Source organism: Quercus lobata, chromosome 6, assembly GCF_001633185.2.
Source record: "Quercus lobata isolate SW786 chromosome 6, ValleyOak3.0 Primary Assembly, whole genome shotgun sequence".
Lineage (NCBI taxonomy): Eukaryota > Viridiplantae > Streptophyta > Magnoliopsida > Fagales > Fagaceae > Quercus > Quercus lobata.
This window is the reverse complement of record NC_044909.1, coordinates 9,540,609-9,567,625: the sequence shown is the minus strand read 5'-3', so window position 1 is coordinate 9,567,625 and position 27,017 is coordinate 9,540,609. Positions and strand designations below refer to the sequence as shown.

At 35.5% G+C, this 27,017-nt stretch overlaps 2 protein-coding genes across 2 annotated transcripts; both read right to left on the bottom strand.

Moving 5' to 3' along the window:
• Positions 1 to 1,517: 1,517 nt before the first annotated feature.
• Positions 1,518 to 3,735, bottom strand: LOC115993766 (desiccation-related protein PCC13-62-like). The gene is made up of 3 exons (XM_031117739.1): positions 3,416 to 3,735; positions 2,897 to 3,122; positions 1,518 to 1,928 (listed from the first exon to the last, which is right to left on the bottom strand). The coding sequence occupies exons 1-3, from the start codon at positions 3,733 to 3,735 to the stop codon at positions 1,557 to 1,559; spliced, it is 918 nt and encodes a 305-aa protein (XP_030973599.1). The 3' UTR covers positions 1,518 to 1,556.
• Positions 3,736 to 7,895: 4,160 nt separating this feature from the next.
• On the bottom strand, positions 7,896 to 10,069 carry LOC115993604 (desiccation-related protein PCC13-62-like). Its single transcript, XM_031117543.1, has 3 exons — positions 9,750 to 10,069; positions 9,258 to 9,483; positions 7,896 to 8,289 (listed from the first exon to the last, which is right to left on the bottom strand). The coding sequence occupies exons 1-3, from the start codon at positions 10,067 to 10,069 to the stop codon at positions 7,918 to 7,920; spliced, it is 918 nt and encodes a 305-aa protein (XP_030973403.1). The 3' UTR covers positions 7,896 to 7,917.
• Positions 10,070 to 27,017: the final 16,948 nt, after the last annotated feature.

The following is a 27,017-nucleotide window of genomic DNA, read 5'->3' as shown; positions in this document are numbered from 1 at the left end:
TAAAAATATTTTTATTTATATTTTCTATATATTTTTACTATTAAAATATTCTTAAAAAACACATTAATATACTTGATTCACAAAACAAAGAAAGAATAAGGCGAGAAACGCATCTGAGGCCAGAATTTCGGCCTCTCCGGCGATTTTCACGGCCGATTTCGGCCTGTTTCGGCCGATTCCGGCCTGTTTCGGCCGTATCGGCCGTATCGGTCGCCGGCCGATATGGCCGATACGGACCGATTCGGCCCGATTTCGGCCGAGTCGGGATCCGCCACGTGGCGTGACGCGGCACGACGCGGGACGGACGCGCGGTCTGCGGCGTCCCTCCCGCGTCGCCGCGTCCCGCCGCGTCGGACGCGGGTGCGCTGGCCTGGGAGCCGCGTCCGTGCATCCTTGTTAAAATGCGAAACTAATCTTCTAAGTTTTTTCAGATTTTATTTTAGTAGTCTAATTTTATTTTCGTTTATTTTAATCTTCTAAGTTTTAAATTTATTCAATTAAGGCATTTCTATCAACTTTTATTAAAATTTTTTGAAAAAAAAAATCAGAAAAATATTTTTTAATCATTAGTTGAATTTTTTTAATTTAAAAAATTTGAAGAAAAATTTAAAGAATTGAAAAATTAACCACAATATTTAACAAAAGATGATTGAAAAGCCTTAATTGAATAAATTTGAAAGTTAGAGGACAGAAATGAAATGAACGAAATCAAGGTTAGAGCACAAAAATAAAATTTGAAGAAACTTAGAGGGTTAGTTATGCATTTTACCCTTTTTAAATTTATTTTTAGTTTTGTTTTCGAGTAAACAACAACTATTAGCTATAGCTATAAGGATTTTTTTTTTCTTCGTATTTGGAGGAATCCTAATACATTGAATAGAGTCCTAAACATTTAGGTTTATTTTTGTTATTTTTAGTTCTTAATATATATGGAATTTGGAGAGGTTTTGTCGCCAAGGAATGGGTGGGTGTTATTTCTTTTCTAGATTTTTCCGAACCAAATTTTTAAAATTTGAAAGAGACTAAATGGAATTTTGAAAGGGCATAATTTGTTTTGAATTTTTTCTCAAAATATTAGGGGGGTGCTGGCAAGTAATTTTACAGATCAAATATGGTTTTGTTACTACTATTAGTGAAAATTTTGAAAAGCTAGGCGAGGCTTTGGCCCCAATGTAGCTCCGCCTATATAAATGGCATATTTCAAGCTCACCTTGTGTGTGCACGCACACACAGTCTTTGGTTATAATTCATTATGGTTTCAAAGACATTACTCGTTGAAGCTCACTATTCAAATTAGAAAGTTTAAAACCTTTTTTTTTAATGATATGATAGGATTTGACCTAATAACGTCCATTCTATTTGGAATCCACAGAAAGTGTAAGCTTTTGAACAAACTTGATAAAAGCTTAAAATGACAATTTTGTCACATATAAATTACTTAATAATAAAGACTCACAAAATTTTTATTCATTATTAATGCAACGGGCACATAGCTTAAACAATGAACCAGAAAACACTGAAGCTAGTTTTCTTGTAATAAAGTTGTGTGCATATAATTAAAGTAGATGAGATCTGGCAATGCGACCATTGCCTCCTTTTGGATAGAATCCACCGGGTTTTTTCTCATCACCAGAGCCATACACAATCCTCAATATCTCTTCTGCGGTCCTATCAAATGCAACAGAGTCTACATCTCCAGCAAGCACGTTTCCATTGATCTTTCCCTCAGCACCTTTAGGTAGAGGAACCACAAGGCCTTCATCTTTGTGACCTTGATGTCCAAGCCTATCTCTTAGTTCTGAAAAGCGATCTGTAAACTCTCCCACAGTTATTCCATATGGTGACACTATCTCCTTTGCATGCTCGTATAGGTATGCTCGAATAACAGCATCTTGGCCTGATTCAACACCTAAAAGGCCTGCAACAAGCTGAACATATACAAGTCGACATTGTTAGAATAACGGTTTGATAATTTTTGGACAAGTAGTAATTTATTATGATATTAAAGTAAGTGTTGTGAATGTACTCCTGTTTCTATGCTCTAATGATCTACTTCTCAAATAATAAAAAAGGGTTAGGTTTACATCAAATTTGGTGTAACTTTTATCAATGTTACACTACTCAATAACTATATATATTAAATGTGAATTTTGAAAAATCCACTGTTAAATAACTTGAATTACATTATCTCCTTTTATCTTATATGTATGCAAAACATAAAGATGATAAGAGATTAATTATTATCTCACTTATGAAATGCTTAAAATTCAATTTTTTTAAATTTTAAATTTTAAATTTTTACTTTAAAAATAGTTAAAAAAAATGATACTGCTAATTAAAAAGTAAATTATATCTAGTTGATACCAAATTTGGCTTGTACGATAAAAATATAGAAAACATATATAATTCAATGATAGGATTTTTAAAATTTTAATATAATAGAAAAATTATTAGGTGAGTTATATGAAATATAACTTGATTATGGACCATTAAAAAAATTACAAATTTCATTTGTCAAGCTTTATTACTGTTTGTATGTTCTAATAAGTATTATTGTTTCCTAAGAATGTCTATTCCACATTGGTTGTGTGTGTTAGAGTTTCAGTCCTTATAACCCCATGCTACTACTACAAAAGTTAGACTCTTTTGTAGTGGTACTCTGGTTATGTAATATATAATAAGCCTATTTAAAAATAAGTTATTACTGTTTCCTCTTAAAAAAAAAAAAAACTTTATCATTTCTTAGCAAAAAAAAAAAGTTTATTCTACAAAAAAAAAAAAAAATGGTAGTATATAACTGTGTATATATACACACACATGCGCATAGAAGTAATAGATTGTTGATACTATCTGTTTTGTAGAACATTACTATGGATCAAGTTTAAATGTTGATTACCCTTCTAGAACTAGGGGCTTTGAGTTTTGGAATTGTTCCAACATAGCCAGTAAGTCCAACATAAGGAATAAGGTAAGATGCAAGGAGGAAGTGAACTCCACTGTAATAAGGATCAAAAGGTGGGGACAACTTTTTCCCTATTGCAGCATCAACTGTTTTTGCAAATGATTCTTTACTTAAATCTAATAATGGTCTTGGAAATCCTTTAACGACTTTTTGAATGGCCCTGCATCAAGAATTTAATAGTTAGTACCATGATAATTTTGATTATAAAAAAATTACCATGATAAATTAAATAAAAAAATTTAGCTATGATAGGATTTAAAATCTAGAGTATCTACATTATGATAATTTTTTATCATTATGTTAAGACATCAATGTGTTTCTATTCAATATATATAAGTGGTATTCAAACCCAAATCCCTTATTTAAGCCAAAAATATTTATCAATCAAACTAACTGGAACTCATTAGCCATTAAACCCAAACAAAAAATCCCAAAAGAAATTAAAAGAGAAACCTCAAGTGTCCAACTTCTTGGTAAGCAAATTGCAGGATAACATCTTGGGTAAAATGATCTAAATTTGCCTTTTTAGCACCAAGGGGTGTTGGGCCTCCCTTGGTTAGATTTGGAGCAACTTTATCTAAGCCATAACCCAAAGCGCCATACAAAAAGAATTCAGCTTCAAAGAATTCTAAATTTAGAGGAAATTCCAAAAGATCCACGTCTGCTTTTGCAAAACGTATATGGGTGAAATCAGAAGAATAAATTTTGGGGAAGAAGAAGAGGGAGATTAGTAAAGTGGTGATGGTGGCTGTGCTAGTAGCAGTTAGTGCCATTGTTTTTTTTTTTTTGGAAGGCTATTTTTGTTAGCTAGTGGTAGATATGTTTTTTTTTTTTTTGATGCTAATGTTTGTATTTATATATAATCTCTAGATAGTTATATTTAGCAAAATTCCACATGGCTAAGTAACATTATTGCTTATATTTAGAATAATTCCACATGGCAATCTAACTTATCTACAATCGTACTATTCTAGCTAGAATAATACGATTGTAGATAAGTTAGATTGATGCTGATGCTATTGTTTATATTTAGAATAATATGGACATTGTCTTTGCATGGTTAGGTGGCTGTTGAATGGGGGGTGATTTGAAAAGGTAAAACTAATTCTGTATTATTTGAGTTGTGAACTAATGATTTATTGATGCTAATGTGGGCTTTGTAAGAACCAACTCTAAAAGCTAAATCAGCCCTTGCATCATATATAAAAAATACATAATTTCATAAAGGACATGTATATTCTAGATTCAAATCCTATTAGTAGTAATCTGTTAAAAAAAGAGAAAAAGATGGACTCAAATTAGTAACAATTTATTAAAAAAGAGAGAGAAAAAGATGGATTCAAATTCTATCAGTAGCAATTTCTTAAAAAAGAGAGAAATATATGGATTAAAATCTTATCAGTAACAATTTGTTAAAAAATAAAGAAAAAGATGGATTCAAATCCTATCAGTAACAATTAATAACTTTCAGGTCCCATACATGATTTGGTTACCACCAATTGATGGAACAAGTAGGTTCTTCCTTACGGTGTAAGTCTAATAATAACCAATTCTACCATATTCAAATCCTATTAGGCTCCCTTTGCTACCAAATTCAGGAGGAGGAAGCATATAGACTTCTTCATCCAAGTTCCCAGGCAAAAATGCATTATTCACATCTAACTGTGTGAGATGCTACCCTTGTACAGCTACCGATGCAAGAATTGTTCAAATAGTAACAAAATTTAACAACTGGTGAGAATATCTCACAATAATCTAGGCCCTCAATTTGGGTATATCCTTTGGCCACCCACCTACTCTTATATACCTTTCAATTGAACTATCTACTTTAAGCTTGATTTTGTAGACCCAGTTACACCCAATGGGATGTTTACCAGTTGGTATTTTGGTAATAACCCAAGTGTGATTGGCCTTTTAAGGGAAGAGATTTCAGCATCCATGAATTGCCTTTGTTGAGTTTACAAGGGAGGCCAAAATCAAGGGAACATGCCAAAAACTTTATGATTCCATCAGCTTCGAATTAGTGTAGTCAGTGTGGAGTTTCCTATTGAATTACCTGCTTGCAAGTGTCCTCTTCATGATTTTGTGATGCATACACAGTAGCTTGAGATAGCTGGTGGCGGAGTCAAGAATTTTTCTTAGAGGGGCCAAGCTAATTATAATAAAGTTCTTAGGTTGAAAAAAACAATAATTCATGATTAAAAAGTAAAATCAGTGTTTTATTTCATAAATTAACTTTAACTCAACAAAGTTACCTTATCTTCTTTTATGCTATTGAAATCATTAATAATTGATTTTTAGACTCGGATTGTTTTTAATCCTAACTTCTATTTTAATATGGTTCTACTTTGAAATGTTCAACAAGTCGATTAATGGAGATATCAGTAGTTGTAATCCAAGATCACATTTTAAGAAAACAATATCTATTTCTTTAGTTTCACAACTTTGACTCTTTCTAGGGGTTTCAACATCTGAAATTTCAGCATTTGAAATATATGAAAGTGATAACCTTCAAATCTTGAACATTTTTTTTTTCTTAATATATGAATATGTCTACACCAATTATAAAATCTAAATAAAATTTTATAATCTAGTTATATAGTCTTAAAAGAAAATTGTAGAACTAAATAGCTCTCAATAACAATTACACAGGCTAGTATTCGAATATAATAATATAAGCCAATCAATATGATCAAATTTGGAATATAAATAAAATATAATAACTTTTTTTTTTTTTGGTGTGAAGACAATGAACTTACTTTAGTGCTTCATAGAAAAATAAAAAGCTTAAATGTGTTAAACCTAACCAAAAAACAAGTCAGTGGAAAAACAGCTCAGTGCAAACTAGTTGTAACCCATTTATTGCTTTTAATAATAATAAAAAATCCAGAAACTACAAAAGTTAAAACTTAACACTAAAAGTTAGTTGATAAAGGTAATTTTGTGGTTTTAATAAAGTCGTCCATATTGGGCAAAAGTGACGGTCCTAATGAACTCATCAGCCTCCCTTGTACGTTTACGGCCTAACAACAATAGAATAAAGTTGATGGTTCCACTTCAAAGCTAATGGCTGCACCTTGAGGACAACAAACACTTGAACAAGACGACTAGAATATATAGACGGGATATGAAGTTGACGGAGGGAAGCTGAAGAGGATAAGCGAACATTTGACGAAGCTGACATGGCCTCACTTGGCCTCCATGCATAAGCATATAGGAAATATCTTATGCCTTACGTTTAACTCTAATATAGAGAGTCCTATAAGAAAAGGATTCTGTAAGATACACGAATTAAAGAAGATCTCTCTTACAAGGAGGGATCTTCTAAGCTAAAGAACGAATGTCAACCCCATGCTACTATAAAAACCTCAAGACTCTCACAAACTAAGCTACGCATAATTCTCCTAGCTATGGTACTCTAGAGTTATGAAAGTTCTCTAACTTAACTTTCGGAGGGTCTTTGGTCGGTACCACACCAATACTCTCCTAAGATCTTCTTTGTTTTTGTTTCGCATGCATTTTCTCGAGCACATAAGGACCGTGTGACTTACTAACAATTTTCGGCATCATCATTAGTAAACTTAGATAATATTGCCAGATCTAAAGACTCTAAACATACCCACTGGCAACACAGTTAGAGAGAGAGAGAGAGAGAGAGAGAGATACTGCTAGAGTTGGGCTGAGGCTAGAGTTGCCTGCCATCTCTGCTGTTGGTTTCCATTCGACTAGAGCTGAGAGGATAACATGAGGCTCACACAATGAATCAGGGTTTTAAGCCCAGTAGCAATTGTGCCACAAGGAGGATTTTTTATTTTTTATTTATTTTTTAATGGCTAAAATACGAAACTGACTCTCTAAGTTTTTTCAGATTTTATTTTAGTCCTCTAACTTTATTTTCGTTCATTTTAGTCCTCTAAGTTTCAAATTTATTCAATTAAGGCTTTTCCGAAGAAAAAAAAATCAGCAAAATACTTTTCAATCATTAATTGAATTTTTTTAATTTAAAAAATTTGAAGAAAAATTAACCACAATATATAAAGAATGATTACGAAAAAGCCATAATTGAATGAACTTGAAAGTTAGAGGACTGAAATGAACGAAATCAAAATTAGAGGACTAAAATGAAAACTGAAAAAACTTAGAGGGTCAATTTTGCATTTTACTGTTTTTAAATTTATTTTCAGTTTTTGTCTTTGAGAAAACAACAACTATTAGCTATAGCTATAAGGATTTTTTTCCCCGTATTTGGAGGAATCCTAATACATTGAATAGAGTCCTAAACATTTGAGTTTTTTTTTTCGTTTTTTTATTTATTTTTTAATATATATGGAATTTGGAGAGGCTTTGTCGCCAAGGAATGGGCGGGTGTATTTTCTTTTTTAGATTTTTCCGAACCAAATTTTAAAATTTGAAAGAGACCAAATGAAATTTTGAAAGGGAATAATCTGTTTTGAATTTTTTTCTCAAAATATTAAGGGGGGGCCGGCAAGTAATTTTAAAGATCAAATATAGTTTTGTTACTACTATTAGTGGAAATTTTGAAAAGCTAGGGGAGGCCATGGCCCCAATATAGCTCCGCCTATATATATGGCATATTTCAAGCTCACCTTGTGCGTGCATGCACGCACAGTCTTTGGTTATAATTCATTATGGTTTCAAAGACATTACTCATTGAAGCTCACTATTCAAATTAGAAAGTTTAAAACCTTTTTTTTTCTAATGATATGATAGGATTTGACCTAATAACGTCCATTCTATTTGGAATCCACAAAAAGTGTAAGCTTTTGAACAAACTTGATAAAAGCTTAAAATGACAATTTTGTCACATATATATTACTTAATAATAAAGACTCACAAAATTTTTATTCATTATTAATGCATCGGGCACATAGCTTAAACAATGAACTAGAAAACACTGTAGCTTGTTTTCTTGTAATAAAGTTGTGTGCATATAATTAAAGTAGATGAGATCTAGCAATGCGACCATTGCCTCCTTTTGGATAGAATCCACCGGGTTTTTTCTCATCACCAGAGCCATACACAATCCTCAATATCTCTTCTGCGGTCCTATCAAATGCAACAGAGTCTACATCTCCAGCAAGCACGTTTCCATTGATCTTTCCCTCAGCACCTTCAGGTAGAGGAACCACAAGGCCTTCATCTTTGTGACCTTGATGTCCAAGCCTATCTCTTAGTTCTGAAAAGCGATCTGTAAACTCTCCCACAGTTATTCCATATGGTGACACTATCTCCTTTGCATGCTCGTATAGGTATGCTCGAATAACAGCATCTTGGCCTGATTCCACGCCTAAAAGGCCTGCAACAAGCTGAACATATACAAGTCGACATTGTTAGAATAACGGTTTGATAATTTTTGGACAAGTAGTAATTTATTATGATATTAAAGTAAGTGTTGTGAATGTACTCTTGTTTCTATGCTCTAACGATCTACTTCTCAAATAATAAAAAGGGTTTGGTTTACATTAAATTTGGTGTAACTTTTATCAACGTTACACTACTCAATAACTATATATATTAAATGTGAATTTTGAAAAATCCATTATTTTTTTTTGATTGCAAAAAAAAAAAAAAAAAAAACTTGAATAACTTGAATTACATTATCTCCTTTTATCTTATATGTATGCAAAACATAAAGATGATAAGAGATTAATTATTATCTCCCTTATGAAATGCTTAAATATCATTTTTTTTTTACTTTAAAAATAGTTAAAAAAAAATGATACTGCTAATTAAAAAGTAAATTATATCTAGTTGGTACCAAATTTGGCTTGTACGTTAAAAATATAGAAAACATATATAATTCAATGATAGGATGTTAAAATTTTGATATAATAAAAAAATTATTAGGTGAGTTATATGAAATATAACTTGATTATGGACCATTAAAAAAATTACAAATTTCATTTGTCATGCTTTATTACTATTTGTGTGTTCTAATAAGTATTACTGTTTCCTAAAAAGAAAAAAAAGAATGTTTATTTCACATTGGTTGTGTGTGTTAGAGTTTTAGTCTTTATAACCCTAGGCTATTACTACAAAAGTTAGACTCTTTTGTAGTGGTATTCTGGTTATGTAATATATTATAAGCCTATTTAAAAATAAGTATTACTGTTTCCTCTTAAAAAAAAAAAAAAGCTTTATCATTTCTTAGCAAAAAAAAAATGGTAGTATATAATTGTGTATATATACAAACACATGCGCATAGAAGCAATAGATTATTGATATTGTCTGTTTTGTAGAACATTACTATGGATCAAGTTTAAATCTTGATTACCCTTCTAGAACTAGGGGCTTTGAGTTTTGGAATTGTTCCAACATAGCCAGTAAGTCCAACATAAGGAATAAGGTAAGATGCAAGGAGGAAGTGAACTCCACTGGAATAAGGATCAAAAGGTGGGGACAACTTTTTCCCTATTGCAGCATCAACTGTTTTTGCAAATGATTCTTTACTTAAATCTAATAATGGTCTTGGAAATCCTTTAACGACTTTTTGAATGGCCCTGCATCAAGAACTTAATAGTTAGTACCATGATAATTTTGATTATCAAAAAAGTACCATGATAATTTTTTAAAAAAGTTTATAGGTATGATAGGATTTAAAACCTATAGTAACTACATTATGATAATTATGATAATTGTTTATCATTATGTTAAGACATCAACATGTTTCTATTCAATATAGGTGGTATTCAAACCCAAATCCCTTATTTATGGCCGAAAGAAAAAAGCCCAAAAATAAATTGAATAATGATTTTAAAAGAGAAACCTCAAGTGTCCAACTTCTTGGTAAGCAAATTGCAGGATAATATCTTGCGTAAAATGATCTAAATTTGCCTTTTTAGCACCTAGGGGTGTTGGGCCTCCCTTGGTTAAATTTGGAGCAACTTTATCTAAGCCATAACCCAAAGCGCCATACAAAAAGAATTCAGCTTCAAAGAATTCTAAATTTAGAGGAAATTCCAAAAGATCCACGTCTGCTTTTGCAAAACGTATATGGGTGAATTCAGAAGAATAAATTTTGGGGAGGAAGAAGAGGGAGATTAGTAAAGTGGTGATGGTGGCTGTGCTAGTAGCAGTTAGTGCCATCGTTTTTTTATTTTTTTTTGGTTTGTGGTAGGCTATTTTTGCTAGCTAGCTAGTGGTAGATATGATTTTTTTGTTTTTGTTTTTTGGATGCCAATGTTTTTATTTATATATAATCTCTACATAGTTATATTTAGCAAAATTCCATCTGGCTAAGTAACATTATTGTTTATATTTAGAATAATGACATTGTTTGTATCTAGAATAATACGATTGTAGATAAGTTAATTAGATTGATGATGATGCTATTGTTTATATTTAGAATAATATGGACATTGTCTTTGCATGGTTAGGTGACTGTTGAATGCAGGGTGATTTGAAAAGGTAAAACTAATTCTGTATTATTTGAGTTTTGAGCTTATGATTTATTGATGCTAATGTGGACTTTGTAAATTGTAAGAACCAACTCTAAAAGCTAAATCAGCCTTTGCATCATATATGAAAAATACATAATTTCATAATGGACATGTATATTCTAGATTCAAATCCTATTAATAGTAATCTGTTAAAAAAAGAGAAAGATGGATTCAAATCCTATTAGTAACAATTTGTTAAAAAAGAGAGAAAAAGATGGATTCAAATTCTATCAATAACAATTTGTTAAAAAAAGAGAGAAATATATGGATTCAAATCCTATCAGTAATAATTTGTTAAAAAATAAAGTAAAAGATAGATTCAAATCCTATCAGTAACAATTAGTAACTTTCAGGTCCCATACATGATTTTGTTACCACCAATTGATGGAACAAGTAGGTTCTCCCTTACAGTATAAGTCTGATAATAACCAATTCTACCATCTTCAGTCAAACCTAGTAGACGATAGATTTTGATATTTTATTTTATTGTTAATTTATGACTTCTTTAAATGGAACTTAATGGACTTTAGAAATTTGTTCCCATCTTATTGGGACTTAGAGAAATGGACTTTAGAAATAAAAATTCTTAATAATGTTGTATCAGATACAAACGTACAATCTTCCTCAAAAAGATACAAACATACAATGGGAGCACCTAAGTGTAAATGAGCCCTAGGTAAAGGCTTTGTGATTATGTGAGAAAAAAAAAAAAAAAGGAAGCGATCGACTCCTAAGGTAATGCTCCATTTATAAGCTCGAATAATTTGTTATAAAGAATGTAAATTAGGCATTTTTAATTAATTAATTTATAACTTTTATTTTTGAAGCCGGAACCAAATGAATATCATTAATGAAGAATACTAGAATTCAAATACAGAGCATTAGCTGCTGGTGGAGGATCCTTCTCTAACCATATAGTTTCATATCAGATAGTCTAGCAAATCTAGCCAACGCATGAGCAACACCATTGGCACTACGCCTAACACAATTGATTGAAAAGGATCTAAAACCTGTAATCAAGCACCAAATATCTTCATAAATGAACCCAAGCCGAGCTAGATCTGGTTGAGCCTGTGCCACTGTCTTCAACACCCTTGCGTTGTCACTTTCCAAAATCACCTCCATAAACCAAGCATCTATAGCAAATTCAAGAGCCTAACGGCAAGCCAGCACCTCCACCTTTTCACTATCCCTCACAGCCTTGCCCTTAGCCGAAATAGCAGCCATCACTTCACCATTCCCATTGCAAACCACAGCCCCATAGCCTGAATCAACTCCGTTATTAAAACATGCTCCATCAAAGTTCAGCTTGAAGAAATCTCCTTGTGGTGGCTGCCATGCCTGACTTGTTGAAACCGGAACTGTCACAGCTACACTTAGATGCTCCCATGCCTTATGAAACTCACTCAAATAATCCAAAGCTCGCTTGTATGACCGTGATGGATGTTGAAAAGCACCCCCATGCAAGCCCAAGTTCCGTTGAAGCCAAATTTGCCAACAAATCACCCAAAATAAATCTAGCTCCTTATGTGACAACCTCGGCATGAGACTAGCAACCAACTGCCCAAAATCCACTTGCACCATACCAAATTTTTGAAACCTGATTGCACTGCTAGCCCAAACGTCCTGTGCTGCCCCACACTCCCAAAGTAAATGCAGCACCGATTCATCAACTTTATGATAGAAACATCACCGAGCATCCTCCAACACCATTTTTTCACCAAATTGTCTTTCATAGGCAGTATATTATGACATGCTCTCCATGAAAAAATTCTGATTATTTGGGACCCTAGCCTTCCATATCCGTGACCATAAAGAAATATTTGATGGTTGCACTGAAGCCTTTTCACTATTATTCTCCGCCAACCTAAGTTGCTTGGCCATATGGTACTCGGACTTCACATTGTACCTACCATTCTTTGTGAAAGACCAAGCCAAGACATCCTGCACCACCTGCCTACTTAAGGGAACTTGGAGGATAGCATCAGCATCATACGGGTGGAACAAAGCACGGATTCGATCTCTATCCCACTGGTGGTTCTACCAATCAATCAAATCTGAAACTTTCCACTCCCAAATTTCCTCCTCAAGTTTGAAAAGAACTCCCTTTATTGGCTGATTAGGTAGCCAAAAATCCTTCAAAACATGGATAGAAGCACCATTCCCCACTCACCAATAACACCCTTTCCTCAATATCAGTTAAGTAGCTAATAAGCTCTTCCAAACTTAGGAGCTGTTTTAACAATCCTTTGCCTCAAGGAATTCACACCGTGGAAAGTACTTTGCCTTAAAGCATCTATACAAAAGAGAGTTTTTGTCTTGCAACAATCGCCATCCTTGTTTAGCTAGCATAGTTAGATTAAAAGCTCGAATATCTCAGAATCCCATCCCTCCCTCCTTTTTCGACTGTATCAGAAAACTCCAACTCTTCTAGTGAATTTTCCTTTCCTCACCAATTTGGCCCCACCAAAATCTAGAACACATAGCATCCAATTCATCACATAATTTTCCTAGCAATTGAAAAACCCCCATCGTATAAGTGGGAATAGATTGAGCCACAGCTTTTGTCAAAACCTCCTTTCCAGCCCTTGAAAGCAACTTCCCCTTCCAGCCTTGAATCTTTTTCCAAACCCTTTCCTTAATGAAAGCAAAAGTGTCATATTTCCTTTTTCCAATCAAAGTTGGCAACCCTAGATAAGAATCAAACTTTGCCACCTCCTTCACCTTTAGTTGGTCAACAATCCACGCTTTCTACTCTACCTGCACATTGCTATTGAAATAGGCTGAAGACTTCTCAAGATTGATGCATTGACTAGAGGCATCAGCACATAGCTGTAGAGTATCTGATACAACTTGCACTTCATCATTATTAGCTTGACAAAAAATCAAAGAATCATCAGCAAAAAGCAGATTAGTTATACGAGGAGCATTCCTGTAGACTGTCGCCCTATGCAACCTCCCATCTAATTCTGCTTTAACAAGGGGCGATGTGAAACCTTCTGCACAAATAAAAAACAAATAAGGGGACAGCAGATCTCCTTGCCGAATACCTCTAGAAGGCTTGATATTTCCATATGCTTTTCCATTAATTCGAACTGAAAAGGAAGATGTAGAAACACATTTCATAACCCTATCCACCCAAACCTCCGGAAAGCCCAATTTAATCATCATACCCTTAAGGAAGCCTTATTCCACCTTGTCATAGGCCTTACTCACATCCAATTTAAGAGCTAAAGCTCCCTTTTTTCCCTTTTTTCTAATATGCATGGCATGCAAAGTCTCATATGCTACTAGCAAATTATCAATAATAAGGCAGCTAGGTACAAAGGCACTTTGAGAAGGAGAAATAATTTGTGGCAAGATCAGCTTCAATCTATTCGCCAAAACTTTTGAAATAATTTTATAGATCACATTACAGAGACTAATCAGTTTGAAGTCAGCCATTTTTTCCAGTTTCTTTACTTTAGGGATTAGTACTATATGAGTATAATTAATATCAGGCTCCATATTACCAGAATGTAAAAAATCTAACACAGTATTAGTCACCTCATTACCCACAATATGCCAAAGTTTTTGATAGAAAAGTGCATTCATACCATCGGGTCTAGGAGCCTTTGTTGGTCCCATATGAAACATCACTACTTTAGCTTCATCACTACTAAACGGCTTGGATAGCACCTCCAGCATCTCATTTGTAATTTTATGATTTACTGTGCTGAGACATTCCTCCATTCTGTCACAAGTGCTTGAATGAAAAATATTCATGAAACAATCAGACGCCACCTCAGCCACAGCCTTGACTTCCTCCACCCAAACCCCATTAGCATCTTAAATTCCTTCAATATAATTCTGCCGCCTTCTTTGGGAGGCTTTGGAATGAAAAAAATTTAGTATTCCTATCTCCATGTTTTAGCCATGACACTCGGGATCTCTGACGCCAAAATATCTCTTGCTTCAACAGTAGGTCATCAAGTTGCTGACTTACACGCAGAAACTCACTTTTGCTCTCTTCGGTCAGCTCACATTCATTCATCACCTCCAAATTATATATGTTCTTAGAATTTGTTAGGTTTTGAGTTTGTAATGTTGGCAAATCATGACAAAAACTAAGTCTCTTTAGTTTAGAATGGTCTACATTGAAGCCCAAGACAAAAAACTCAAGTTCAGGAAAAAAAAAATAAATTACCCGCTGGTTGGTTCGATTGCTGCTAGGGATTTTCGATTGATCGAAAATCGCATATCAGCAAAATCTGCAAAATGTAAAAAGGCCATAATCTATTCGTTTGAAGCCCAAATCGCAAGCCGTTTTTTCCAGTATTTAAAAGACATTATAAGCTAACCCTAGGAGGGGTTTTGAGAGTTTTTTAGAGAGATTAGAGTGCATGTTGTGTCTTTTTTATAGATCTAGGGTTTTGTACCCAAAAGCTCTCTTATGTCTTCTACTGGTGTTATTCCTTGAAGAATCTCAAGATCCGGTATTGTAGAAGTTGCTGCCTTCTCTTGTCATCAAAGGTGTTGATGATCTAAACCTTCAAGGGTGGTCTTGAAGTCACAAACAGAAGAGTTTGTGTTGCTAAACCTTTGAGTGGGATCTCAAAGTCACAAATGGGGGTGTTTGTGTTTTGCAAAGGCCAAAGAAAGAAGGAGTCCGTGGATTCGGAGCTTGCACGTGGTTATGTCAGTAAGTTCTACTGGTTGGTAACAATAAGAAGTCGAGCGTGGGGGCTTGTAAGTCTTATTGTATGAACTTCGATTCTTTCTAGTGGATTTGCTTTTTACCTTGAGGATAGCTAGGTTAAATCCTCCCTAGGTTTTTTACCGGTTTGGTTTTCCTGGGTGATCATATCATTGTCTTATTTATTTTTCGCTGCTATACATGATATGATTGTTTGATTGTGATAACCTGGACTTGTTTAATTGAACTAAGTAACTACTTGGCTAATTACCTAGGTTAGTCCAATTGTTTAAGGGGTCTAAAAACGAACAAGTGGTATCAGAGCGGGTTGCTCTTTTGTTTTAGATCTTTTGATCTAAGAGCTGATCTTCGCCCCTGTTGTCATGGATAATTTGAAGTGTCTTTCTGATCATGTTTCTGCTCATGCTTCTGTTGATTTTATTGATGCCTATGAAACTCTTCGTAAGAAATTATTGAAATCCATGAAAATTGCTAAGAAATTCAAGGAAGAGTTAAAATTGGCTAATCTTGAAAAAGATGAATTGATTGTTAGATTAGATGAATTTAATAAAAAGAATGAATTTTTGAGAAATCAAATTTCCTCTCAAGATGAGAAGATGAAAAGCTTGGAACAAAAGTTAGTTGAATCTAAAGCTAAAATTGAAAATTTGACTTGTACCAAACCTGCTATTGATAACAGAGTGTTTCTGCTTCTCTTAAGCCTAAAATTGAGAAAGTTTATATCCCTCCTTTCAAGAGGAATAATAAAGAGAAGGCTTACTTTGCTAGGTTAGACAAAGGTAAAAGTTATGATATTAACGCTGATGTTTCTAAACCTCTGTCTAAACCTACTGTTAGAGAGCATAATAAATCTGTTTTTGTGCCCACTTGTCACCTTTGTGGTGTTGTTGGTCATATTAGACCAAATTGTTCTTTGTTGAGGCAAGAACCAAAGCATGTGACCGGAAACCTCACTAGGAATACTGATGTTCCTAAATTTGTTCCTGTTTGCCACTTTTGTGGTGTCCGTGGTCAAATTCGTCCTAATTGTCATAAACTGAAATTTAAGCATTATGTGTTTCAGTCTAAGATTTGTGATGATATTTCTCCTGCCATAAGTCCATATAAATTGTTTCATATTTTTTTGAAAATTTTTTGCTTGTTGGCTTGTGAAAGGAATTTGCAGGATTTTAGCCTTTCTCAGAAGATTGGCGTAATTCCTCAAATACACTCTGCTTCTCATGGGTTTTCACCTACAAAGCCGAAGACTCGTGCTATATGGGTGAGAAAAAATTCTCTAAGGTGAGTGTTGTTGACTTGTCCTTGATTTAATTCTTTCAATTGTTTGTGGACATGTCTTGTTTTTGTTTTCGGTTGTTTTGTTTCTTTTAGATTTTTTTTAATAAAAAAAAAATCCAAAAACATTGAAATTTTTTCAAAAAGACAAAAATATTTTATTTTGAGTCTTGTTTTATTTTTCTTGAGGATTACATGAATTATGATATCTCTCTTGATTTAGAACATGCTTGACACTATGGAGAAACTTGAATAGTATGTGTTATATAAGTGCTAAGCTATTTCTGATTTGTGTGAGTATGTACTAGTTTGTACATGTACTCAAGGGTTAATTAAGAAATTGATATTTCTTGTTTGTGTACCCTCTATAGCTTAGTTAAGTACTGTCATGCATTGCTTTTGCATTGTTCATTTAGCATAATGTATGCTTTTTATTTTTGGTCATAAATTTTTTTAAAACCAACAAGATTATTGTGTTTTGTATTTCACATCTTGGATTTATAATCAAGGATTAGCCATATTATCTTTACATAACAAGTTTATGTACCTTGTTTAGCTTTGATGAGCTTTTATTGCACTTTACTAGTTTGAGCTTTGTAGTGCAAGTTGTGTGGGAGATGTTTATAGTTTTTGATCAATTTGTTTTGATCTTGAAGTCACATGTCTTTAACTGTCGGACTTGAACTTTTAGAGAAAGGCATAAATAACCATCTCACCACTGTTCACTAGCCAATCATGAACACCTTAGTGCATATCGTAAGATTTTGTACTCGAAAAAGTGTAGCACATGCACAAAAAGAACATAAGGTGTAGCCTCGGTTTAATTGCTTAATGCTTAAAATTGGTATGTACTATTAGGCTTGATGCCAAATCACATAATTAAAATTGGTGTGTATATTATGAGGCAAAATTCAAGAAACTTACATAATTGCAAGCTTATGTTCTAGGAGATGTGAGAGTTATATGATGTAACTCTTTAGGTGATAGTCTCTTTTAAATTTTATGTGATGAATTTTGTAGACTTTGTGATTGATTGCTATTCACATATCACCTCACATGTATCTCAAGTTTTTGCTAGTTGCACACACTACACAAGTTACTCTTTGCTAAACTTGGTACATTATATTGTGTGTGATCTTGTTATGGCCATCCAAGATTAAAGTTCCTTGATTTTGATGCAAAATGTGCTTATTGTTTGCATTTTTGAGACAAATTGGTTGAAAAACTTGTTTTTGGAAGATCTAGGTTAAATTCAAGTTTTTTTGAAAAACTTTTAATCTCATACTCATGCATTTCATTCATGAAATATTATGCTTTGAGGAGTTTCTACATTAAATTGCTCTATTTTTCAAAATTTTGATTTTTTTTCATGCATCATTTGTGTTTAGGATTCACATGCATTGCATTGTTTTTGTATCTATCTTGCAGTTTTGCAAGTCATATCTCTCATTGATTTCACACATAACATGCATACACTTTGCTAAATTGGGTACTCAACTTGATCAAGAAATTGATTGATTAATTTTTGAGCTATGTACTTTCTAGTATATGCTATTTTTATGTGTGAATTGTAGAAAATTATTTTCTTAAGAGTTATGATGGATAATCAATGTGCAAATATTTTCTCCTCTCATGCAACTGTTTATGGGTCACATAGTGCCATGTTTGCATTTTATTGAAACAGAAAATATTTTTTCTTCATGTGTATCCTCAACTTAGTTTTTTTTTTTTTTAAAAAAAACTTGGGTTGTATCTTTTTATTTATCCCCAACCCCTTTATTTTTCCCCGAAACTGTTTTTCCTCAAAACTTGTTTTGTTTTTTTCCTATTTTTATAGGGGGAGAAATTTTTTTTAACCTTTGTGGTTCTTAGGGGGAGTTGTTGCTCTTCCTAGGGGGAGTTGTCTCTATTTTGTCTTACTCTGTTGCGTATATTTTCTGTCTATCTTTTGATTAGGTAGTCTTCATCAATACGTGACAAAAAGGGGGAGACATACATGACCTGTTTGTTTTGTTTAGGGGGAAAATATAAAAACTTTTTGATATATCTAACTTAGGGGGAGAGTTAGTTTACTTTTGTTTTTGTTTTTTTATTTTTTTTATTTTTTTTTTATATTCTATTTTATATTATTGTTTATATGTCTTTCTTTCCACACATGCAGTGATGTGCTTGTTGAGTGTTTCAGGAAAGATATGTGTATTCTGATCAAGACCTTCTACCTCTTCTTGCAACTTCTAGGTTAGGAGTCTTAGATTGGGATTTGTGATGTATTTGGGTATTTTATTGTATATGGGCATTATGCTGTATGTGTGTTTTGTCACGGATTGCCAAAGGGGGAGATTGTTAGGTTTTGAGTTTGTAATGTTGGCAAACCATGACAAAATATGACAAAAACTAAGTCTCTTTAGTTTAGAATGGTCTACATTGAAGCCCAAGACAAAAAACTCAAGTTCAGGAAAAAATAAATAAATTACTCGCTGGTTGGTTCGATTGCTGCTAGGGATTTTCGATTGATCGAAAATCGCATATCAATAAAATCTGCAAAACGTAAAAAAGCCATAACTTATTCGTTTGAAGCCCAAATCGCGAGCCGTTTTTTCCAGTATTTAAAGGACATTATAAGCTAACCCTAGGAGGGATTTTGAGAGTTTTTTAGAGAGATTAGAGTGCATGTTGTGCCTCTTTTATAGATCTAGGGTTTTGTACCCAAAAGCTCTCTTATGTCTTCTACTGGTGTTATTCCTTGAAGAATCTCAAGATCCGGTATTGTAGAAGTTGCTACCTTCTCTTGTCATCAAAGGTGTTGATGATCTAAACCTTCAAGGGTGGTCTTGAAGTCACAAACAGGAGAGTTTGTGTTGCGAAACCTTTGAGTGAGATCTCAAAGTCACAAACGAGGGTGTTTGTGTTTTGCAAAGGCCAAAGAAAGAAGGAGTCCGTGGATTCGGAGCTTGCACGTGGTCGTGTCAGTAAGTTCTACTGGTTGGTAGCAATAAGAAGTCGAGCGTGGGGGCTTGTAAGTCTTATTGTATGAACTTCGATTCTTTCTAATGGATTTGCTTTTTACCTTGAGGATAGTTAGGTTAAATCCTCCTCAAGTTTTTTACCGGTTTGGTTTTCTTGGGTGATCATATCATTCTCTTATTTATTTTCCGCTACTATGCATGATATGATTGATTGATTGTGATAACCTGGATTTGTTTAATTGGACTAAGTAACTACTTGGCTAATTACCTAGGTTAGTCCAATTGTTTAAGGGGTCTAAAAACGAACAGAATTTTTATTTTATATATATATATATATTTATTTATTTATTTATTTTGATGGAATGTTCTAAGAATTTTTGTTAAAGAACTTTTGAATTATAGGTTTGGGTTTGGGTTTGGGCTTAAGTCGGTTTGGCTAGGAACCAATTCTAATATGAGATTTGAGAGAGTTGAGAAGGATTAATATTTAATACATATATGTACACTATAAAAGTTGTAGGTTGCCTCCACTTAGTACCATCACAAATCATAGTACTAGCTTTTCCTTGAAGAAAGAAGAATAAAAAAATGTAGTCCGCTGTTAATGCAATACACAGGTAGTCTTTGTCTTTGTCTTTTTTATTTTTTAATAAATTTTTTCCTTCTCTCTATCACTCTTTGTCTGTATTTTATTTTCTTAGCAAAAACATACTAGTAGTTAAAAGTAATTTAAACAAGAAAATAAAAACATATAAGATGGATCTCGAGAAAGAAGTTCTCAGGTAGGGACTTAGTTCTCCACCTGTAGCATAGGAATCCCTCTCCTTGGAGGAGGACGCGCTTGTTTCTTCTTAGCAACATAGTTGCTAGAAGGCTAGTGGGTTTGTTTTTTCAGGGTCACGGGGAAACAATTTTCATGGAGGAGATCTCTAAAAGGTGGCAAAAACTCTCTCTAACAGACACGGAGGGAGACAAATTTGATTTATCTAAGGAAAAGAAAATACCAGAGTTTGTTCTTGCGGGGAAGTTCTTCACATGGAGAGCGATTAACATTGAGGCGTTGGCAAAAACGTTCCGGCCTTTATGGAGAACATGACGAAACTTTGAGGTAAGGGCAATTGGCGATAATATAGCACTCTTCGCTTTTGAGTTAGAAGCGGATGTGGAAAATGTGCTGCATGGTGAGCCGTGGACTTAAGAAAGGCACTTGGTGGCATTGGAGCGGTATGATGGTCGGAAGCTGGTGACAGAACTCAGTTTCCACAACATGACTTTTTGGATACAGATCCATGACCTCCCCTTTTCATTGTTGACAAAGGAGGTTGCTTTGAGCTTAGGGGCGATGCTAGGCAAAGTGATCCAACCAGCGGACAACTCCGAACTGCAATGAGGAAACTTTGTATGGGTACGTGTTGTGGTGGACTCGTCTAAGCCGTTAAGCAGGGGCCGGCTCGAGTCATGGGATAAAGATAAGGACGGATGGGTCTCCTACCGATACGAGAGACTACCAAACCTGTGTTATTGGTGCGGTAGCCTCACCCATGACAATAAGGACTGCATGGTATGGCTTAATAGCAGAGGCAGCCTTTCCACGGAAGACCAGCAGTACGGACTGTGGCTTCGTGCTCCTTAGTTCAACGGTGCGAAGAAAGTAATGGTGGAGGTTCTCGGTTTTGACAAACCTGAAAGTGGTAGAGTTCATAGTACGCCGTCATCAGAGCGTCAAATAAAGGACACGGTCACAGCGGCAGGGGAAAAACAATATAGGGAAGTAAGTGCAAACAACGGTCAGGCCGAAAACAAGGAGGAGTTCGCCCATACCTCCATGGACGTCGAGAGCAGTGGTGACATCTAGTCTGGTAGCGGTACGGTGATGCATGAGGTGACAACAGCTCAGTGACAAAACCCAGATTTCGAGGTGTATATTAGGGACATTGATGATGCTTTAATCGCTGCCCCGATGATCACGCACTCAATTGATGATAATCCCGATTCACAAGTTGTCAAGTTAGGAAAGAATTTGATCCCCAACGGCCCCATATCTCAACTTTTGATTTCTGAATCTGGTGGACGTGATTTACGGAGTGAAAAGGGAGATATTTATGGGAGTGATAAGGGAGAACTTTATGATGTCAGTAAAGAGGGTAGTGTTTCTCTAGAAGCATCCTTTGTGGTGGGCTAGGTTGATAACAAAAATGAGAACGTAGTGGGCTTGAATAGGCCCAACCGAAATAAAAATAAGAGTAAAGGGCCCTTAAAAAATAAAACTGGGCCTTCTCCAACCAAGCCTATACCGGCCATAAGGAGAAGCCCACGTAAAGGTATTCCATTAAATACACAGGAAGGGGCACGTGAGTAAGGGGGTTCCATGCAATTAGATAATGAGTACGTAGCAAGAAGAAAACATGAGTATGTATGTATGTTGTGCGATGAAAGCATAGAGATAAAAAAGAAGATACGTATGGAGGAGGAAACTAGACAACTTAGTGCCCTGTTGGCTAAACATTTGGGATCGGCGGAGGCTGCTGGATAGCCTCGCCGAGCACAATAAGTCTGATAAGCTAGAACTATCGGGGGCTTAGGAACCTCATGGAGACAAAGTCAGACAAGAAGAATTGGATGGATATGGTGAAGGACAAATGCAACATGAAGGATAGCTTGTTTTTTCCGAGCATTGGGAAGAGCAGAGGTCTGGCTTTATTCTAGAAGGAAGGGGTTACAGTGATGGTTCAAACGTACTCTCAAACACACATTGTTGCATTAGTGGATGGGGGTGCAAATGTTGGGTGGTGGCACTTCATTGGTTTTTATGGGAACCCGGACATAGCCAAACGTCCCGAGTCTTGGGCAAAACTCAAATATCTCAAAGGAACTTCAACTCTACCTTGGTTGACAATTGGAGATTTCATAAGATCACTGGGGCATTGGAGAAGGAGGGTGGTAGTGACAAACCGAGACAATAGATGATGAACTTCATTGAAACTATAAATGCCTGTGGGCTTCATGACTTGGGGTATAATAGACCTAAGTTTACTTGGAACTATGAGAGGGCAGATGGTGTGCGGATACGAGAGAGGCTGGATAGAGCGCTAGCAACACCTGAGTGGATCAGCTTATTTCCTTTGGCAAAGCTATACCACTTATCATCATCGGTCTCAGACCATGCTCCCTTAGTGCTACGTATGACACCAAAACCGAGGAGTAGACGACAAAAGAAACTTTTTCGGTTCGAATCGATGTGGTTGAAAGACCAAAGATGTGAGCAGGTGGTGATTGACGCATGGGAAAAAAGGGCGATTTTCAGTAGAAGGACACGTTCTACAGAATTGTTTAGAGCAATGTAGGTCTAGTCTAGATGATCGGAATAGAAAGGTATTTGGCCATGTGGGTAAAAAGGTGGCTGAACTCCAAAGGAAAGTAGAATGGCTAGAGCTTCAACCATCCTCAATTGTAACTAATCAGGCTTTGAGAATTACTCGGTCCGAACTGAATAGTTGGCTTGATAAGGAGGATGTAATGTGGAGACAACGATCACAGCTAAACTAGTTCCAAGTGGGGGATAGGAACACAAGTTTTTTCCATGCAAAGGCGTCCGCAAGACAAAAAAAGAATCTCATTACAGGCTTGCTAGATGATGAGGATGTGTGGTAGGATGAGGAGGGAAAGGTAGAGGAAATTGTAGTGGGATATTACCGAACTCTTTTTCGGACAAATAACCCCACGGATTTCATGGAGTTGCTGGTTGCTATCCAAAGGCAGGTTAAACCTGTCATGAATCAACAGCTCACAAGAGAATATAGTATGCAGGAGGTGAAGGTTGCTCTAAAGCAAATGTATTCACTCAAAGCACCAAGTTCGGATGGGATGGGATGCCCCGCCCCCCCCCCCCCCCCCCCCCCCCGTTTTTCCAACACTTTTGGTGACGTGGTCTCTAAAACGGTTCTAGACTTCCTAAACCTAGGTATCTCTCTACCCAACTTCAATGAAACTCATATTGTGTTAATCCCAAAAATTAAGGAACCTAAACGAGTGATTGATTACAGGCCCATAAGCTTGTGCAATGTTACTTATAAGATTGTATCCAAAGTTATTGCTGTGAGAGACCGCGCCCCCGGCCCGTTTTTATGATGTGTTGGGCCAAATCCACGTGAATGGGTGGAGTCGTGTTATTGCCTCTCAAAATGGAGGTTCGACTAGTTATATTTTTTCCTTTAGATTAAGGGTTTTACAATGGAGTCGCCACTTATTTAATTACTGGAAAAATAAGAAAATCATGAATGAAAAATTCCTCATTTTATTAATTTGAAATTGAATTTACATTGATCATAGGAAAATTACATGGTTTTGGTCCTAGATACAATCTAAGATAAAGTACACGGCTTTATTTCCTAGTTACAATCTAAAAATCAAAAATTACATGGATAAGTATTTAATCTACTAACCCTTGATCTAAGCTCGGATGCTATGTTACAAGATGGGAAGGTGTTAGGCACCCATCTTGCCCGGTGAAACCGGTCTTCTAGACTATGGTGGCCAACATTCATATCACATCATCCAATATATCAATCAATTTGTATGTTGAATTTAATGTATGTGCATGTGATAAACCCTAATTCAATTTATTAAGCATGACATTTGGATTGAAAAATAAACTCTAGTGAATGTGTGTGGATAGTGATAACCTAGATTCAAGGATTTGAAAGAATTACTAAACAAACATGTTTTTCATATTTTTGATGTGGATTTAAGATTAAATCTAGTGATATACATGAATATGTGATGAACAACTAAGAACATGTGAAGAACACATAAAAAAAATTAAGAACATTCAAACATATTCAAGAGAATTATCATGTTTTAATCTTAAATTCTCATCATGACAATATAACCAAACAATTAGGGAAGGGGATTATACCTTCATGCAAGATCCATATGATGGAGGAGGGGATTCTTGATAGAGGTCCTAAGGGTGGAGGAAAAGAAGAACTAGAAGAGGGAGAGTGAGTCTCACTCAATACCTTGAGTCTCAGGAAGACCAAGATATGACAAGACTACTCAACTTCACTAGAACTCAAGAGAAGAGAAGAGAGAGAGATTTTTTGTCTCTTTTGGAATGAAGGAGGAGGGTTTTTATAGTAGTGGTGGAGGAAATATGAATGGAAGGTCATTTAATGAGAGTTGACAAGGAATCATGAACCTAGACCTCATTTTAGCCTTTGGAAAAATCTGGTGCATTAAATGGAAAGATTGGTGGGAGTGAGGAGCAAGTCAAAATTCGGTTTTCCCGTAGTTGCTGTCATAGCCTATAGAGCTAACTTTGAAAAATCATATCTGCCTCAATTCTGATCGGAATTGTCTCATTCTTGTGCTCAAATTGAAACCCCGAATGTCTAGTTTCTGGGAAAAATAACCTCATTTACAGATTTAAAATATTCTGAGAGATATCAATAAAATGGTAAGCAGAGGTCATTTGTTAGAAAATGGTTTTAGCACAATTAACATTAATAGGTCCCCAAATTAGCTCCCAATTAACATTAAATGACTCCAATCACTCCCATTTCAGACTTAATTGGCTCTAAATTTACTCTAATTAAAAGATAATTGCACAAATTGCTTATTGAATAATTAATGTTTAACTATCTAGTTAATTAGGTGTATGCAACTCTACCATAAAATGTAGTCCTAACCAATCAAATTATGACACATCCTCGATCTCAAATTGATTATATTTATAACCAATTGAAATCAATTGTTCATAATCACATATAGTCAGACTCAATTTGTAATAGTGCATCTCAGCTATTAAAACTTGATTTGATGATAACTTTCAATCTAATGGTTCGATTAGGGCTCATGACCAGTCAATTTGATCGTTATAACATCAAGATCATTTTGGTGAAATGAGATTAAGGATCTAATGACCAGAATCAAGATGCATATTTTCAATGTGAAATTACCCTTTTACCCTCCATATGAGGTTAAATACGGGTTGCAAAATAGGGTGTCAACAATTCCAAACAGGTTGAAAAAGATCCTACCCTCTATCATTAGTGAAACCCAAAGTGCGTTTGTGCACGGAAGGCTAATCACTGACAATGTACTCGTTGCTTTTGAAACTATGCATCATATTAGCAATATGAAGTCTGGGAAAGTGGGGGAGATGGCACTTAAACTTAATATGACCAAGGTATACGATAGGGTAGAATGGGGGTGTTTGGAGAAAATCATGGAGAAGTTGGGCTTTGAAGAAAGATGGAGGGAGCTGGTTATGAGGTGTGTGAGGTCTGTAACTTATTCTATCAAAATTAATGGCAATCCTAGGGGTCACATTATTCCTTCAAGGGGCATCCGTCAAGGTGACCCCTTATCACCATATCTTTTCTTGTTGTGTGCAGAGGGGTTTTTAGCTCTTATAAAAGTTTCAGTGGCTAGAGGCGACATGAAAGGAGTCTCTGTGTGCCGTGGGGGTCCCACTTTATCTCACTTATTTTTTGCAAATGACAGCCTCATATTCTATAAAGCATCCCTTGAAGAATGCGATGCACTTCAGAAGGTCTTGCGAGTGTATGATTAAACCTCGGGTCAACAACTGAATAAAGCAAAAACCTCCCTCTTTTTTAGCAGCAACACCCCCACCACTATTAAGGAAGAAATAAAAGGGAGATTTGGAGCACAAGTAATTAAACAGCATGAGAAATATTTAGGCTTACCTTCCTTGGTGGGCAAGAATAAACAAAACTCTTTCAATGACATAAAGGAAAAAATGGGCAAGAAGCTAGCAGGCTGGAAGGAGAAGATGTTATCCAAGGCGAGTAAGGAGGTCTTGATCAACACAAGCAATCCCTACTTACACGATGAGCTATTTCAAAATTCCAGACTCTCTCTATGACGACCTTACTAGTATGATAAGGAATTTCTGGTGGGGCCAAAAAGTAGAAGAGAAGAAGATTACCTGGCTAGGTTGGGAGAAAATGTGTGAACCAAAATCAAGTGGAGGAATGGGCTTCAAGAAGTTGAAATAGTTCAACTTGGCCTTATTAGCCAAGTAAGGGTGGCGGCTGCAAATGGATCACTCTTCCTTGGTTTACAGGGTACTCAAGGCCAAATACTTTCCCAGATGTGAGTTCATTGAAGCGTCTATGGGAAACAACCTGTCATATACGTGGCGAAGTATCATGGCTACCTAACACATAGTTAGGGAGGGGATCAAATGGAGGGTTGGCAATGGTAATAGCATTCAGATATGGGGTGACAAGTGGCTGCCTTCAACCCCAACTCACAAAGTAGCTTCTCCCAGGTCATTTCTGCACTCGGATACACTAGTGGGGGAGCTTATAGACCATGAAAATGTACGGTGGAAAATAGAAGTCTTAGCTGTCCTATTCCTTCCATATGAGGTTGACATTATACAAAGCATACCACTGAGCTCCCGTTTTCCGGAGGATAAGCTAATGTGGGCCGAAACATCAAATGGAAAGTTTAGTGTTTGTAGTGCTTATATAGTAGCAACGAGACTTTCTTCCGACCCCAACGGTGGCACTAGCTTGGATATGGGTCCAAGTCGGCAATTTTGGAAAAGGTTATGGGCCCTTTCCCTCCTACATAAGACTAGACACTTCGCATGGTGAGCATGCCGTGTCATACTTCCCACCAAGGTA

Bases quoted from the DNA above. Each gene is read 5' to 3' on its own strand.
- LOC115993766 (XM_031117739.1), bottom strand. From the start codon at position 3,735: ATGGCACTAACTGCTACTAGCACAGCCACCATCACCACTTTACTAATC. The intron at 3,123-3,415 runs GTTTCTCTTTTA...TTCTTGATGCAG, and splicing joins CAAGAAGTTGGACACTTGAG to GGCCATTCAAAAAGTCGTTA. The intron at 1,929-2,896 runs GTAATCAACATT...GTATATGTTCAG, and splicing joins AAGCCCCTAGTTCTAGAAGG to CTTGTTGCAGGCCTTTTAGG.
- LOC115993604 (XM_031117543.1), bottom strand. From the start codon at position 10,069: ATGGCACTAACTGCTACTAGCACAGCCACCATCACCACTTTACTAATC. The intron at 9,484-9,749 runs GTTTCTCTTTTA...TTCTTGATGCAG, and splicing joins CAAGAAGTTGGACACTTGAG to GGCCATTCAAAAAGTCGTTA. The intron at 8,290-9,257 runs GTAATCAAGATT...GTATATGTTCAG, and splicing joins AAGCCCCTAGTTCTAGAAGG to CTTGTTGCAGGCCTTTTAGG.